Source organism: Scyliorhinus torazame, chromosome 9 (assembly GCF_047496885.1).
Source record: "Scyliorhinus torazame isolate Kashiwa2021f chromosome 9, sScyTor2.1, whole genome shotgun sequence".
Taxonomy (NCBI): domain Eukaryota; kingdom Metazoa; phylum Chordata; class Chondrichthyes; order Carcharhiniformes; family Scyliorhinidae; genus Scyliorhinus; species Scyliorhinus torazame.
The window spans coordinates 81,033,656-81,051,370 of NC_092715.1; the positions used below are offsets into that span (position 1 = coordinate 81,033,656).

General features: G+C 44.8%; 1 protein-coding gene and 1 long non-coding RNA gene across 2 annotated transcripts in view; one reads left to right on the forward strand and one right to left on the reverse strand.

The window, feature by feature from the left end:
- The first annotated feature begins 2,427 nt into the window (after window positions 1–2,427).
- LOC140429350 (uncharacterized) overlaps window positions 2,428–17,715 on the forward strand; it is a 36,455-nt gene continuing 21,167 nt past the window's right edge. Inside the window, exon 1 of the long non-coding RNA XR_011949051.1 lies at window positions 2,428–4,328. This is a non-coding gene — a long non-coding RNA (uncharacterized lncRNA). The remainder of the gene's footprint in view (window positions 4,329–17,715) is intronic.
- The window catches only part of tmem167a (transmembrane protein 167A), a 29,294-nt gene continuing 27,449 nt past the window's right edge, over window positions 15,871–17,715 (reverse strand). Inside the window, exon 4 of the mRNA XM_072516213.1 lies at window positions 15,871–16,299. Coding sequence (XP_072372314.1) covers window positions 16,229–16,299 — 71 coding nt within the window. The 3' untranslated portion in view covers window positions 15,871–16,228. The remainder of the gene's footprint in view (window positions 16,300–17,715) is intronic.

Genomic DNA, 17,715 nt, shown 5'->3' on the forward strand with positions numbered 1-17,715 from the left:
GGAGGAAAGGTGTCGACGCGATGCAACTGAGCAATGTGCTGCAGGTATTGAAGAACTGCTTTTGCAGATTGTTGGTGACTTTATTGTACTGTTGACTGTTCAATGTTTAATGTCTGGAAGCAGTGTGTTTGCATGCTACTGCCGCTTTTACTTCTGTGGCCTGGAGCAATGAAAGCGAGGAAGCCAGATGATCTTCTGCCAGTTCTGGAAGAGGGGAAGGGTGCCGGCTCGATTCAACTGAGCAACTTGCTGAAGGTTTTGAAGAAATGCTTTTGCCGATTGGTGATTGTATTGACCTGTTGACTGTTCGCTGTTTAATGTCTGGAAGCATTGCAGATTGCTGCTGACTTTATTGTACTGTTGATGGTACAATTATTAATGACTGGAAGCTGTGTGTTTGCTTTGGAATGTTGATTGTTTAATGTTTAAAGCCTGGAGGCCAGGTGCGTGTCTGCTGCCACCCCTCTTGCTTCTGGAGCAAGGGAAAGGGTGGCAGTAAGATGACCTATTACCAGTGCTAGCAAAAGGGAGGGGGCGCTCTTTCACTCTTCTGCCATGCTCTGTGTCAGTGTGCCTTTCCAGTGCTTTGTTACGCTACCCTTGGGTGATTTTCTACTGATGCGAGTCTACTACTGGGCCTGCGGGACGGGGAGAGAGTTATTGTACTGTTGACTGTGTAATGGTTGCCACGTGGAGGCCATGTGTTTGTCTGCTGCAGCCCCTTTTGCTTCTGTGGCCTGAAGTACGGAACCTATTGCCAGTGTTGGAGAGGGGCAAGGGGTGCTCTCTCACCCGTCCGCTGTGCTCTGCATTGTTGTAACTTTCTTGTGTATTGTTGTGCTACCCTGAACGACTTCCCATTGTGCGAGTCTACTGCTGGGAGTTGCAAGAGGGGGAGAGAGCAGTGGGTTGATTCGGATGCTGGTGACTTCATTGTACTGTTAATTGTTTAATGTTTAACATGTATTTGGTTTTCTTTGTATAAATGCAATGTTGTAGCTTTGTGTTTGTACCGATATTCTGTAACGAAAAGGTACCTGTATGTGGATGGCATGGCACCTTTTCCTTGTTGGTTAATGGTTATTGCGATATATGGACTATTAAGTAGTTTGTTTTTATCCTCTTGTATAAAGGTATTGTTGACCATTTAATAAACAAAATATTCTCAAGTGGATTCTCGTGTGTACACATGTCATGTCTCAGACGATGATTATTGCATCGCACATCAATCGAACTTTGAAGTCTGAACAGTTTTCCTGAACTCGAGAAGCGTCAGCACCATAGAGGCAGCAGCTAACAGTCAAACATTCGAGAGCTGGGCTTCAGCACTGGGGATATCCTTGCGACCTTAGGGTAGGCGTATGGATCAGGGAAGGCCACCTGAGCATGATCCCTCTAATGTCCCTGGGAGGGGCCTGCAGTCTGGCCAGGGGTGAGTGTGAAGATACTGCTCAAAATGCGGTTCCGTTGCCTGGACTGGTCTGGTGGTGCCCTGTAGTATACCCCCCAGAGGATCTCCCGCTTTTTGGTGGTCTGCAGTGCCCTCCACAAACTGGCACAACACTGGTGCGACACACTCAATGACGATGATGAGGGACATGCAGCCTCATCTGAGAAGGAGGAGCTGGACAAGGAGGGTCTGGAGGACGAGCCCAGAGCGGAGCCACACAAGATGCTGGAGGATTGACGACAGGCGGCGGCAAGGGTCCAGTGTGCCCAGAGGACCAGGGAGGCCCTCATCCTCACCCAGTTGTTATCGGATGGGGCTTTGTCCGTCAGCTCATTTCCCCCCCCCCTCCCATCTGCATTCCCCCTTCCTCCAAATACCCCCTCCACCCAATCCCTCCACTCCCCTAAGTCTCCCTCCGCCCCATTCCCCTCTTTCCCACCCATTTCCCTTCCTTCCCACCCATTTCCCTTCTTCTCCCCTGCATTCCTCTACCTTCCCACACTTCCCACCCTCTAGACTACCCTGTTCCACCCTCCAAGATTCTGTGTAACATCACCCACCCCAGGTGATGGGCCTGTGCCAGCGGGTCAATATATAAGGCAGGAGAGTGATAACTCACTGTGAGGTTAGCTGTGGAGCTCTTTCATTTATGCCAAAGTCTGACTGCTGTCTTTCTGCTGACAGCGCGCTCACACCCATCCTCTGAACATGATATGCATCGGGGCGTTTGATCTTGGACCACTATGCCCAGGGCATGGTGGTGGGATGAGCAGAGAGTAACAAGGGGTGGATGTGCAGGCAGGCCCACTGTGAAGATCAACATGACAGAGGCTTCACATGTATCAGGTGTAACATGTTTTAATTGTCAACATTTGACATTTCCATTCACCCTAGCTACAGTTTGTGCCCCCCCCCCCCCCCCCCCCCCTCCAACCCCCACCAGCAGTGCCCACATAATGATCTTTCTTCTTGATATTTTGCGGTCTACTGCTACGTTTAAGTGAGTCCCCAGGATGCACATCAGAGGTGGAAGCAGCCTGTTGCTTTCCACGCCCTGTGGCCTTTGACCTTCTTGGTGGACGTCCTCTGGAACACCTGGAGCCAGGGGCCCCAGCTGACTCACCAGTGTCACTGGCATCACCATGCCATCCTGCTCTGCCCACTGCCCTTGAGATGCGCCAGTGTCAGGAGGGGAGACTCGGAAGAACTGGAGACTGCCATCGTCTCCTTGGTGGCAGGCCTCTGGTTGGTCTCCAGTGCTTCCCCCTCGCTGATGGTGCCTGTAGCGCCCTGGGGGTCTCCATGGGATGGAGGAGCAGTTGGAGTGAACCCAAAGCCTCTGCATCATCTGGCTCTGCCAGTCCTGGCATGTCCCTATTGTCTGCAACATGGTGTCAATGTCCTCTGCCATGCTCCTCGGTGACTGAGCTATGCTCTGCAGTGCCTCAGAAATATCCACCTGCATCTGGGACATGTTTCTCATCGACGGGGACATGATGTTGAGGCCCTCAGCTATGGTCGTCACAGACTGAGCCATCCAGGAGCACAGGAAAGCCAACTGAATCGTGGTGGGCTCAGGTAAAATGGGTGCCAATTGGCTCATTAATGAGCCAAACTGATGTCCCTCTGTTGGTGGTGGAGAATCAAGTGTCAGCCCCTCCGCCCTCCAACATAATCGGGGAAGGTTTTGCCCCAACTGGGAGACTGAAGTGAGGCCTCTCCATCCCCCAATTCAGTGGGCCCCGTTGCCAAGGTTCCCACCATAACAGGTTACAGCAAATCCAGACCGATAAATCAGAAAACCCACCAATCGTGCAGTAATGGCCCACCAATTGGCACGGTAGCACAGTGGTTAACACTATTGCTTCACAACACTAGGGTCCCAGGTTCGATTCCCAGCTTGAGTCACTGTCTGTGTGGAGTCTGCACATTCTCTCCGTGTCTGCATGGGTTTCCTCCGGGTGCTCTGGTTTCCTCCCACAAGTTCTGAAAGATGTGCTGTTAGGTGAATTGGACAATCTGAATTATCCCTCCGTGTAACCGGGCAGGCGCAGGAGTGTGATGACCAGGGGCTTTTCACAGTAACTTCATTACAGTGTTTAATGTAAGCCTACTTGTGACAATAAAGATTATTTTATTCTATAGTAGACTATTTCTGATTCTGCGTTAGCTAGTGCATTCTTGGAACACATTGTGAAATATATACCCGCAGTATGTGACTTTCCTTCTATTAATTTTAAGAAACAAAAAATGCTTTATGAGAAGGAACACAAAGACAGGAACCAGCTGACAATATGGTAAGCAGTTAATGGTGGAAGTACTACTGTGAATATGCGGTGGTGCAATAGGAATGGCATACTTGTTTGAGGGCAAGGTGAGAAGGCTGATGAGCACTACCAGTTTTGGCAGGGGAGGGGTGTAGATCCAAAGGGTGCATTCAAAGATTCACAGGGTGTAGATTCATAGGGTGTAGTGCAGTTTGTATCCTACACTCTTGGGGCTCTCTCTCCAATATTGTCTGGTCCTTCCAACTCGCAACAATGCTCAGCTCTCAGTCACCAACACTCAAATCCCCATGGTACTCCTGCTGAACCAACACACCCAGTCTTTTCCCCTTTCCCAGATCTTAGGGCCTCCTCTCAGTACTATTAATACCTAGACCCCATTGAGTGCTCCTGATCCTGGAGTAAAATGTGAGTGCTCCCCTCTGCCACAACACCAGATCCCAAGGACTGCACAGATACTCCTTCTCCAGTGATTTTGAAAGCATCAGGCCCAATTTTCAGTATGCCAAGGCCCTGGGACACAAGGAGTTACTACAAGACAGTGAGACCCAAGATCCCCTTTCCAGATGCTGGAGTAACTCTAATCATGACAGGTAAGTGCCCCGATTAATTTACTTGAGCATAACACACTCTGTTCCCATCAAACCTCTGACCCACCGTGAGGAATACCACAACTCATTATGTTGTAAATGTTCAAAAAGTGAATTTGTGCTAGTGAATGATGTGTGTGTGTGTGTGTGTGTGTGTGTGGGGGGGGGGGGGGGGGGGTTGGATATTGACGCACTGTAATCATTACATTTTTGATATCGCTTTTACTAATTTTGTTATGATATGCATAATCAATCATGCATATAGTGATGTAAACGACCTCCAACCAGCAGGTGGCAGTGTAAATCTGCCACGTGACTGTACCAAGAGGAGTCTGGAGATAGTTGTGTTTGTGGATAGTCATACTTGCAGTGGTTCTAGGATAATTTATTATAATTAGTAGTTTGGAATATATTTCTCATAGTTATCTGAACCACACTTTTATTTTATAATAAAACACTTTAACTAATCAAGAACTAGACGTTCTATTGTGCATCATTCCCACCACCCAAGCACCAGAACTTAACAGTTTTGAATTAGAATTCTCTTCAATATAACGGGATGAATTATGACTTGATGGAAGCACATTGACAAACCATAGACCCATGGAAAAGTTGCAGCACAGATACAGGCCACTTGGCCATCTTGCACATGCTAGTCCGAGGACACCCCGGTGCTCTTTCTAATCCCACCTTCCTGCACACGGCCCATAACCCTGTAGCTTACAGCACTTAAGGTGTAGATCCAGGTACTTTTTAAAGAGTTTAGGGTCTCTGCCTCAACTACAAATATGAGCAGCGAATTCCAGACACCCACTACCCTCTCCGTAAAGAAGTTCTTCCTCATGTACCCTCTAACCTTCTGCCACTTAGCTTGAATCTATTGAATCTAACCTTGTTGTATCCTGCTCTATTTTCCTCTTTGACTCCATGGATTTTAAAAAACGTGGTCTGTAAAACAGTCGGTCAATTTTCTGCTATTGGGTAAGACCAAATGCACCCCTACTCCAAGAGTGAGACACAGATACAACGCCAGCTTTTTTAAGATTCTTTCCCAGAAATTTCCCACAAATCAGTGCTGCCCTCATCTCCGCACCTCCTGCTGTTTAGCACATGCACCTCCATCACTGCTGAGAGGCATTTCAAATCTTCCAGCGTACCAACCCCATATTTCATCTCTGCAGTTATGCCACAGCACTACCATAGCTCAGGACAATTTGGATGTCGCTAAACTTATCCCCAGCACTGCTAATTAATAGATGTTAACGCTGATCGACGCATCTTGAATACCATTTAACATATTTTCAGCTTTAAAATTGGCATGTTGTAATCACTAAAATCATAGGTAAAGAAATATGTGACCCTAAACGGACACTCGTTTAAGGTTTTCATTGAATAATGACAAGTGTCATGGTATTCAATTTCCTTTCCACTGGTAAAAATCTCAATGATGTCTCATAAAAGTAGAATATAATGGTCACTGTTAATCAATGGCCCTAATGTTATTTCTCAAATGACATAAATACCCATATTGCTATGAAACAATGAATCATCCAACTCACCAGTCACTACTAGGCAGCTTTATTAACAAAGTAGATTCATTTTAATACATGTCAGTCATCACAGATTCTGCCTTGCCTTGATCACTTATAACTGGAACGGCTTTTACCTTTAAAATGTATTGCTACCCGTACTATAGCTATCAATCAATGCTGCCTAATTGTCCTACCTGAATTATTGCTCAGATTTGTGTCTTGCTGTAGAGTGACCTACAATATTGTGTTTACTTTATTTAATGCTCTACTATATTGTACCGTGAGGAGCTTAGCATTAGAGTTCCTTCATATAACTGGCCAATAGAATTCCTCCAGTGCAAAAGGAGACCATTCAGCCTATTGAGTCTGCACTGACCCTTTGAAAGAGCACTTTACCTGGGCTCACTTCCCCACCCTATCCCCATAACCCCGCACATTTGATCATGACACAACGGGGCAATTTAGCATGGCCAATCCACCTAATCTGCACATTTTTGGACTGTGTGAGGAATCCTGAGCACCATGAAGAAACCGACATAGACATGGGGATAACATGCAAACTTCACACACAGTAACCCAGTAACGGAATTGAACTGTGGTCCCTGACACAGTGAGGCAGCAGTGCTAAGCATTGTGCCGTCCATGTTGTCCTTATGGTTGACTACAGTGGATTCAATATGCTGTACGTTTTTTAAATTAAAAAAACATGGTCTTGAGATGCAAAATGCCTTTAATTGAAACTGTAGTTAAATTGAGAATTTTAATCGAAAGCAATCCTCACATTAGTAAAATGGTTGAGATGTGGGGACAGGATGAAACTTCAGAGAGGTGTCCCAAAGAGGATATATTATTTAATTGCCTTGTTTATAAATAGCCTCCAAGACATCGGTGTATTTGATCGTCTGTCTGGAAAAGAATTTGTTGTATTTGACCAGTCCTTCTTTGGACAGCTGTTGTTGGCCTCTGTGGGGATCAGCATCCTTCCTGCTCCTGGATACAGATCCTATTGCTCAAAGCAAAAATGTAACTTTCAGTACCAACTGGAATGACCTCAGGCATAAAAACATCACTGGAGACAAGAATTATATTTATCCCATTCATCTTTTTTGGCTGAGCGATCTGGCATAGAAGTTATTTTTTATTAATTTTTGATGGGATGGGGGCATTGCTGGCTTGGCTTATATTTATTGCTCATCCCTAATTGCGCTTGTTCAGAGGGCATTTATAAGAGGCAACCACATTGCTGTGGATCCGGCCAGATTGGTAAGGATGATTTCCTTCCCTAAAGGACATTAGTGAACCGGATGGGTTTTTACAACAATTGACAATGGTTTCCTCGTTATCATTAGACCTTTAATTTCAGATTTTAAAAATTGAATTCAAATTCCACCATCTGCCATTGTAGGATTTGAACTCGGGTCCGCAGAGCACTACCCTGAGCCTCTACTTTACTGGTCCACTGACAATACCACACCACTGGCTTTATCTTTATCCAAGTTAAACAGAAGTGCTTTGCGGAGGGAACAAGCTAGATATTTTTAACCCTTTCCTCTCCCTATAGGAACATAATGCACTTCGAAGGACTTATGAGATCGACAAGAGCCAAAATTTACATGTGAATTATAATATGAAAGAGACATGCAACCCATCCTCTGTTGATGCTTTTTTATTTTTCAAATGGATAGCTGTTCCAATCCCCTGTGCCCACCCTGTCCCAATTACCTTGCTGTCCTTCAACTACTATGTAACCTCTGCTTATACATTAACACTGCTTCAATCATTAATGCCAAGGGTTGTGATTCTGTAGGAAGCATTATTTGAAAGCTCCTCCAACTCTTTCAATCTTCAAAGACCCTGTTATAGATCATAGAATTTACAGTACAGAAGGAGACTGTTTGGCCCTTGTGAAGAGCACCCTACTTAAGTCCATGCCTCCACCTTATCCCCGTAACGCCATCTAACCTTTTGGACACTAAGGAGCAATTTAGCATGGTCAATCCATCTAACCTGCACATTTTTGGACTGTAGGAGGAAACCGGAGCACCCGAAGGAAACCCACACAGACACAGGGAGGAAGTGAAAACTCCACAGGCATTTACCCGAGGCTGGAATTGAACCCGGGTCCCTGGAGGTGTGAGGCAGCAGTGCTAACCACCGTACCATGCCGCCCTTATGGACATGCGGTGTTTAATTTAATACAGCCTCTCACCACCCATCCATACACAGAAAGGTGTTTTTAATTTTCTATTTCCTGCTTCACAAGTGGTGGTGTATGTTCCCGACCCTTCAGTTTTGACATAATTCAATCCTTTATTAGTAACCCCACAGCAAATGCGACGTAGGGTAAAATCAGAGTGTTAGTTTATTTTAACCACACTCAAAACACAGGAAGGTTTCAACATCCTCCGCTTTTTCATTCATACAATAAAAGAAGGGTAAGGAAAAGAAAGAGGTACAAGGCAAAGACCACAAACAAAATAAGAATGATCGCTTCACGAGGCCAGAGTCCAGAATCAAAAGTCCAATGGTGCATTCCCTCAGAGAGGTTAGCAGGCTGAAACTCATGTGGGGTAATCCACTTTTCCAGTAGCACTAATGTGACGATGGGAGAAGCACACAGAAATCAATTAATCTTGCATTAGGCACTGGTACAGAAGTTCAGACTTTCCAATTTAAATTGGTACAGAGCTCTAGTTCTGTTGCTGATTTTGTTGACGGAAGGTGGCAGACTGCCTGTTTTAGCTTCACAAGGCAAATTATAGGTTCTCGCTGCCCGGGGGAGGGGGGGGGGGGGGGAAATCATGTGATATGACTCCCACTTCTTCCCCTTGGTTTGGACAAAGGATGTATAGTCCTGGTCTGGATTCTTGAGATGGTTTATGTTTCAGCCATTAATAAGTTTACCATTATTAAGTTTAGTTCAATTGGCCGGACAGCTGGTTTGTGATGCGGAGCAAGGCCGACTGCGTGGGTTCAATTGCTGTACCAGCTGAGGTTATTCATGAAGGCCCTGCCTTCTCAACCTTGCCCATCAGGTGAAATCACCACCGGTCAGCTCTCCCCTCAAAGGGGAAAGCAGCCTATGGTCATCTGGAACAATGGTGACTTTACTTACTGACTAATAAGTTTACCAGAAATTTCAGGGGTCCTTTGTGCTCGCAGACCTTCTCCATTGGCCATGGCTTTGCCTCAGAAATGTAAAGGGAACTTGTGTATTTCTTGGGAATTTGATTTATACAGTCCAAGTTAGCACCCCTTTAGAGGTAACAAGGTTGCTATGGTTTTCCAAAGGATAGAAATTAATTTCGTTGAATTATAGCTAGTCCTGGCTTCAGTCAGTCTTTGTCCATTTTACTCAAAAAAATAATAATTTTAAAGTTGCTAGGAAGATTATATATGTATAAGATGTTATTTCATGTCTTTATGGTTCGAGATCCCTTAACTACCGGAAATAGGACAGAGAAAATAGAAACAGACAATGTTTTCATAATTATAAATGGCTCTGTAATCTCCTTCAAAATTGACTATGGACCAGAGATGGTTTGAGGTCAAAAATGGGCAAGGAAATCTGTTGCTGATGACCACCAACCACTATCTGTCAGCTGATGAACCAAGCATGCCTCCATACTGACAACCACTTAGAGGAAATGCTGAAGGCAAAAAGTGCACAGAATATATTTATGATGGGGAATTTCAATACCCATCACCAAGAGTGGTTCAATAGTATAATTATTGACTGCTCATTAACATCCTATGAACAGCCATTGGCTGGAAACTCAACTCAACCACATTAATGGTCACCTGAACAATGTAAGTTGACTTTATTTTTTTCTACTTCGTTATAAGTGGTGATATTAAAAAACTGTAATGCTGCAGTGTGTATTTTAAGACATGCATCAACTCTCGTATTTGTGAATAAATATGTGCTGCAGTGAGTGGCTCACTTTCAGACTCTCCAAAGACTTTTCATCACGTACAAGGCACAAAAGTGATATGGAATAATATCCGCTGGCAAGCGGATATTTAAGAAGCTTGACGGGCAGCACGGTGGCGCAGTGGTTAACACTGCTGCCTCATGGCACCGAGATCCCATGTTCGATCCCGTCCCTGGTCACTGTCCGTGTGGAGTTTGCACATTCTCCACCAGTTTGCGTGGGTTTCAACCCCACAACCCAAAGATATGCAGGGTAGGTGGATTGGCTAAATTGCCCTTAATTGGAAAAATCGAATTGGGTACTATCAATTTATTTTTTTAAAATTCAAGCCTCCATCCCTTCCACTGCTTGCGAGCAATGGCTGCAAATATGTACTATCGAGTGGATGCATGGCAGCACCTCCCAAATATGTGATTGCTGTCATCAAGAGCGACAATAGCAGAAAATGCTTAAAAATACAATTAACTCTACATCTTGATTTGATAACCATCATCATTCCTTTATGGTTGCGGCAAGAAAAGCTTGGAACTCCGTGTCTAACAGCATTGTAGAACACCTTCAAATAAAGTGTAGCTGTTCAAGGAGGCTTGTCATCATATAAAAAGGAGGGGACCATTTGGTAATAGTGACTATAGTATAATATGCTTCAAGATGATGATATAAAGGATATGAGTATGATGAAAAACAGGTCAGGAAAGTACTCTTTGTGAAGGGCTGAGAATTTAATTTAGGAAAATAAAATGTGCAACAATAAGGTGAAAAAATTGAAGGAGAACTCAGAAATAGGACCACTATGGCTCTGAGGAAGAGCAGACAGGGAGATGTTTCTGAAAACAGCAGGACTGGTGGCCTGAAGTGCATATGTTTTAATGCAAGAAGTATAACAGGTAAGGCAGATGAACTTAAGAGCTTGGATTAGTACTTGGAACTGTGATGTTGTTGCCATTACAGAGACCTGGTTGAGGGAAGGGCAGGATTGGCAGCTAAACATTCCAGGATTTAGATGTTTCAGGCGGGATAGAGGGGGATGTAAAAACGGTGGAGGAGTTGCGCTGTTGGTTAGGGAGAATATCTCAGCTGTACTGCGGGAGGACACCTCAGAGGGCAACGAGGTTTTATGGGTAGAGATCAGGAATAAGAAGGGTGCAGTCACAATGTTGGAGGTTTACGGCAGGCCTCCCAACAGCCAGTGGGAGATAGAGGACCAGATAGGTAGACAGATGTTGGAAAGGAGTAAAAGCAACAGGGTTGTTGTGATGGGACACTTTAACTTCCCCAATATTGACTGGGACTCACTGAGTGCTAGGGGCTTGGACGGGGCAGAGTTTGTAAGGAGCATCCAGGAGGGCTTCTTAAAACAATATGTAGATAGTCCAACTAGGGAAGGGGCTGTACTGGACCTGGTATTGGGAAATGAGCCCAGCCAGGTTGTAGAGGTTTCAGTAGGGGAGCATTTCGGGAACAGTGACCACAATTCAGTAAGTTTTAAAGTGCTGGTGGACAAGGATAAGGGTGGTCCTAGGGTGAATGTGCTAAATTGGGGGGGGGGGGGGGGGGGAGGGGGAGAGGCTAATTATAACAATATAAGGCGGGAACTGAAGAACATAGATTGGGGGCGGATGTTTGAGGGTAAATCAACATCTGACATGTGGGAGGCTTTCAAATGTCAGTTGAAAAGAATTCAGGACCGGCATGTTCCTGAGCAAGAAGGATAAATATGGAAAATTTCAGGAACCTTGGATAACGAGAGATGTTGTAGGCCTCGTCAAAAAGAAAAAGGAAGCATTTGTCAGGGCTAGAAGACTGGGAACAGACAAAGCCTGTGTGGAATATAAGGAAAGTAGGAACTTAAGCAAGGAGTCAGGAGGGCTAAAAGGGGTCACGAAAAGTCATTGGCAAATAGGGTCAAGGAAAATTCCAAGGCTTTTTACGTGTACATAAAAAGCAAGAATGTAGCCAGGGAAAGGGTTGGCCCACAGAAGGATAGGGGAGGGAATCTTTGTGTGGAGCCAGAGGAAATGGGCAAGGTACTAAATAAATACTTTGCATCAGTATTCACCAAAGAGAAGGAATTGGTGGATGTTGAGTCTGGAGAAGGGTGTGTAGATAGCCTGGGTCACATTGAGATCCAAAAAGACAAGGTGTTGGGCGTCTTGAAAAATATTAAGGTGGATAAGTCCCCAGGGCCTGATGGGATCTACCCCAGAATACTGAAGGAGGCAAGAGAGGAAATTGCTGAGGCCTTGACAGAAATCTTTGGATCCTCAGTCTTCAGGTGATGTCCCGGAGGACTGGAGAGTAGCCAATGTTGTTCCTTTGTTTAAGAAGGGTAGCGAGGATAATCCAGGGAACTACAGGCCAGTGGGCCTTACGTCAGTGGTAGGGAAATTACTGGAGAGAATTCTTCGAGACAGGATCTCCTCCCATTTGGAAGCAAGTGGTCGTATTAGCGCGAGGCAGCACGGTTTTGTGAAGGGGAAGTCGTGTCTCACTAACTTGATGGGGGTTTTTCGAGGAGTCACAAAGATGATTGATGCAGGTAGGGCAGTGGATGGTGTCTATATGGACTTCAGTAAGGCCTTTGACAAGGTCCCTCATGGCAGACTGGTACAAAAGGTGAAGACACACGGGATCAGTGGTGAGCTGGCAGGATGGATACAGAACTGGCTGGGTCATAGAAGGCAGAGAGTAGCAATGGAGGCGTGCTTTTCTGATTGGAGGGCTGTGACTAGTGGTGTTCCACAGGGATCAGTGCTGGGACCTTTGCTGTTCATAGTATACATAAATGATTTGGAGGAAAATGTAACTGGCCTGATTAGTAAGTTTGCAGACGACACAAAGGTTGGTGGAATTGCAGATAGCGATGAGGACTGTCACAGGATACAGCAGGATTTAGATTGTTTGGAGACTTGGGCGGCGAGATGGCAGATGGAGTTTAATCCGGACAAATGTGAGGTAATGCATTTTGGAAGGTCAAATACAGGTAGGGAATATACAGTGAATGGTAGAACCCTCAAGAGTATTGAAAGTCAGAGAGATCTTGGTGTACAGGTCTCTGAAAGGGGCAACACAGGTGGAGAATGTAGTCAAGAAGGCATACGGCATGCTTGCCTTCATTGGCCGGGGCATTGAGTATAAAAATTGGCAAGTCATGTTGCAGCTGTATAGAACCTTAGTTAGGCCACACTTGGAGTATAGTGTTCAATTCTGGTCGCCACACTACCAGAAGGATGTGGAGGCTTTAGAGAGGGTGCAGAAGAGATTTACCAGAATGTTGCCTGGTATGGAGGGCATTAGCTATGAGGAGCGGTTGAATAAACTTGGTTTGTTCTCACTGGAACAAAGGAGGTTGAGGGGCGACCTGATGGAGGTCTACAAAATTATGAGGGGCATAGACAGAGTGGATAGTCACAGACTTTTTCCCAGGGTAGAGGGGTCAATTACTAGGGGGCATAGGTTTAAAGTGCGAGGGACAAGGTTTAGAGATGTACGAGGCAAGTTTTTTTTACACAAGAGGGTAGTGGGTGCCTGGAACTCGCTGCCGGAGGAGGTGGTGGAACCAGGGACGATAGTGACGTTTAAGGGGCATCTTGACAAATACATGAATAGGATGGGAATAGAGGGATACGGACCCTGGAAGTGTAGAAGATTGTAGTGTAGACAGGTAGCATGGTTGGCGCAGGCTTGGAGGGTCGAAGGGCCTGTTCCCGTGCTGTGCTTTTCTTTGTTCTAATATTGACAATGTGGAACAACAATGGGAAACATGTACAAAAAGGTTCAACAAAAAATATATCCCGCTAAAAAGAACAAGCTAGGAGTGGCACGGCGGTGCAGTGGTTAGCACTGCTGCCTCACTGCACCGAGGTCCTGGGTTCAATTCCGGGTCACTGTCCATGCGGAGTTTGCACATGGGCAGCACGGTAGCAGTGGTTAGCACTGTTGCTTCACAGCTGCAGGGTCCCAGGTTCGATTCCCGGCTTGGGTCACTGTCTGTGCGGAGTCTGCCCATTCTCCCCATGTCTGCGTGTGTTTCTTCCGGGTGCTCCGGTTTCCTCCCACAGTCCAAATATGTGCAGCGTAGGTGGATTGATCATGCTAAATTGCGCTTAGTGTCCAAAAAGGTTGGGTGGGGTTACAGGAATATGGTGGAGGTGTGGGCTTAAATTTCCAAGGGCTGGTGCAGACGCGATGGGCCGAATGGCCTCCTTCTGCACTGAAAATTCTATGATTCTCCCCGTGTTTGCGTTGGTCTCACCTCCCACAACATAAAGATATGAAGGGCAAGTGAATTGGCCATGCTAAATCTTCCCTTAATTGGAAAAGAAAGTATTGGGTACTGTAAACTTATTTTAAAAAATCAAGCTAGACTTTAGTGGAACTCCATGGATGATTAAACACCCAAGCGAATAATTAAACGTTAAGAAAGTGACATGCATTAAGTACATAGACAGAAGAGTGTCCTATATTTTACAGCAACATCAATTTAAAAAGGAGTCTTTTTTGGGAATATCATTAAGGAATTGGACGGAATAATATCGCAGGTAACATTGAAACATCGAAAATAGGGGCAGGAGGCCAATCGGTCCTTTGAGCATGCTCTGCCATTCATAATGATCCTGGCTGATCATCCAACTCAGTAGCCTAATCCCACTTTCCCCCCCATATCCATTGATCCCCTTTGCCCCAAGAGCTATATCTAACGGTTTGTTGAAAACATACGTTTTGGCATCAACTACTTCTTGTGGTAATGAATTCCACAGGCCGACAACTCTCTGGGTGAAGAAATTTCTCCTCATCTGTCCCAAATGTTCTAACCCCATATCCTCAGACTGTGATCCTTGGTTCTGGACACACCCACCCACCAAATTCAAAGAGGACTACACAAAGGCATTTCAGAACGCAGGCTGGTCAACTAGCATTTACTAGTTTGCTGGGACAAAGTGCCCCGAAACTTTCCTTTCATTTCTTTTTTAAAAATAAATTTAGTGTACGCAATTCATTTTTTCCAATTATGGGGCAATTTAGTGTGGCCAATTCACCTACGCAGCACATCTTTGGGTTATGGGGGGTGAAACCCACGCAAACACGGGGAGGATGTGCAAACTCCACACAGACAGTGACCCAGAGCCGGGATCAAACCTGGGACCTCGGCGCCGTGAGGCAGCAGCACTAACCACTGCACCACAGTGCTGCCCCTCCTTTCATTTCTTAATGGCTGGAACTACAATCATCTCAGGTACCCAGATGAGGAATACATATCCTTTGTCAAATGCGGTGTGGAGAGATGAGATTCATGTGACATGACCTCTAGCTGGTGCTAGAGCACCACATCCCAGGAGCAAAACCCACCATGGTTGATGGTAAAATTTGAATTCAATAAAAATCTGGAATTAAAAGTCTAATCATGACCACAAAACCATTGTCGATTGCCGTAAAATCCCACCTGGTTAACTAATGTCCCTTTAGGGAGGAAATCTGCCATCCTTACCTGGTCTTGCCTGTATGGCACTCTAGATCCACAGCAATGTGATGGACTCTTAAATGCCTTCAGGGATCGGCAATAAATGCTGGACCAGCCAGCAACGCCCACCTCCCATGAACAAATTTAAAAATATACACTATGATGTGGTCTGCCCTGGCTGAGGAATCTAGACACGGGTGCAAAGCCTCAGGACAAGAGGTTGATCATTTCGAACTAAGATGAGGAGAATTTCTTCAGCGGGTTGTGCATCTTTGGTTTTCTCTTCCCCAGGAGGTCATGGATGCTCCATTATTGAGTATATTTCATATATAGATAGATAGATTTTTGGTCTCTCAGAGAATCAAGTGGTATGGGAACGGGCAGGAAAGAGAAGTTGACTCAGAAGTTCAGAAGCTATGATCATATTGAATGGCAAAACAGGCTCAAGGGGCTGCATGGTCTACTCTTGCTCCTTTTTCTCATGTTTTTATGAGGTTGGCTACAGAGCACTCAGCGGCCTTGACTAAGTACTAGATGTAACCTTTTGGAGCAAGTGAAACCTTACTTACCTTCTTTTGGGATGATGAAGCATACCATTTCATTCATTCAATTAAAAGTTTTTTGAAAAATCACTGAAGATTTTTTATTGACAATACAATATTTAGACAGTTACACGCAGCAATAATTGATCAAATGATTCTCACAGAGACATTAGCTGTCAAGTGCAGGATGATTGTTGCAGTGCGCTAAAAAATTTCAGCCACAATGGAGCTCTATCACAAATATCTCAGTCCTTGGTCCAGTAACCGAGTTGTCGTTGATGCCATGGCTAAGAAAAACTTGTAATGCAATAAGCACAACATGGATTTTGGAAGTTGCCGCCATTCATGGGTCATTTTCACAATTATAAAGTTCATCTGCTGTGTATTTTAACCAATGTCCATTATCCATATCCTGTCCCTTTCGAGCTAATTGTTACTGTACGAAGAGAATACTGAATGCCATTACTATACAACATATGGCGACATAAGGACTTTTTCGTTCACCTGCAAAGGGAAAAGAAAATGTAAATAGGACTCCAAAAATACTTAAACAGTGTAACTATCATTGTTTAAATACACAAATTAGACTTATTAAACCCCGAACAAATGAGGTTACTATAAAATCTTGAAAATGATAATAAAAATCAGCAAATACCAATGCATACTGCAGCACGTGTTCGACAACACTGACTTGTATTTATAGCACCTTCAATATAGAAAAATGACCCAAGGGGACTCTGAGGAGCGTTTTAAAAAATCTGACACCAACCAGGTGGTCCCGGCGGATTGGAAATTAACAAACGTTACTACTCTCCGAGTAAAGAAACTACCTCTGACATCTGTCCTATATCTATCTCCCCTCAATTTAAAGCTATGTCCCCTCGTGCTTGACATCACCATCCGAGGAAAAAGGCTCTCACTGTCCACCCTATCCAATCCTCGGATCATCTTATATGCCTCAATTAAGTCACCGCTAAACCTTCTTCTCTCTAACGAAAACAGCCTCAAGTCCCTCAGCCTTCCCTCATAAGATCTAATGGTCATTGGATAGACATATGGACGATAAGGGAATAGTGTAGATGGGCTTTAGAGTGGTTTCACAGGTCGGCGCAACATCGAGGGCCGAAGGGCCTATACTGCGCTGTAATGTTCTATGTTCTATTGTTTAAAAAATTAGGTAGGCAGAAAGCGGGTAATTATAGGCCAGTTAGCTTAACTTCGGTAGTAGGGAAGATGCTGGAATCTATCATCAAGGGAGAAATAGCGAGGCATCTGGATGGAAATTGTCTCATTGGGCAGATGCAGCATGGGTTCATAAAGGGCAGGTCATGCCTAACTAATTTAGTCGAATTATTTTGAGGACATTACCAGTGCAGTAGATAACGGGGAGCCAATGGATGTGGTATATCAGGATTTCCAGAAAGCTTTTGACACACAAAAGGTTGCTGCATAAGATAAAGATGCATGGCATTAAGGGTAAAGTAGTAGCAGGGATAGAGGATTGGTTAATTAATAGAAAGCAAAGAGTGGGGATTAATGGGTGTCTCTCTGGTTGGCAATCAGTAGCTAGTGCTGTCCCTCAGGGATCAGTGTTGGGCCCACAACTGTTCACAATTTACATAGATGATTTGGAGTTGGGGACCAAGTGCAATGTGTCCAAGTTTGCAGACGACACCAAGATGAGTGGTAAAGCAAAAAGTGCAGAGGATACCGGAAGTCTGCAGAGGGATTTGGATAGGTTAAGTGAATGGGCTAGGGTCTGGCAGATGGAATACAATGTTGACAAATGTGAGATTATCCATTTTGGTAGGAATAGCAGCAAAAGGGATTATTATTTAAATGATAAAATATTAAAACATGCTGCTGTGCAGAGAGACCTGGGTGTGCTAGTGCATGAGTCGCAAAAAGTTGGTTTACAGG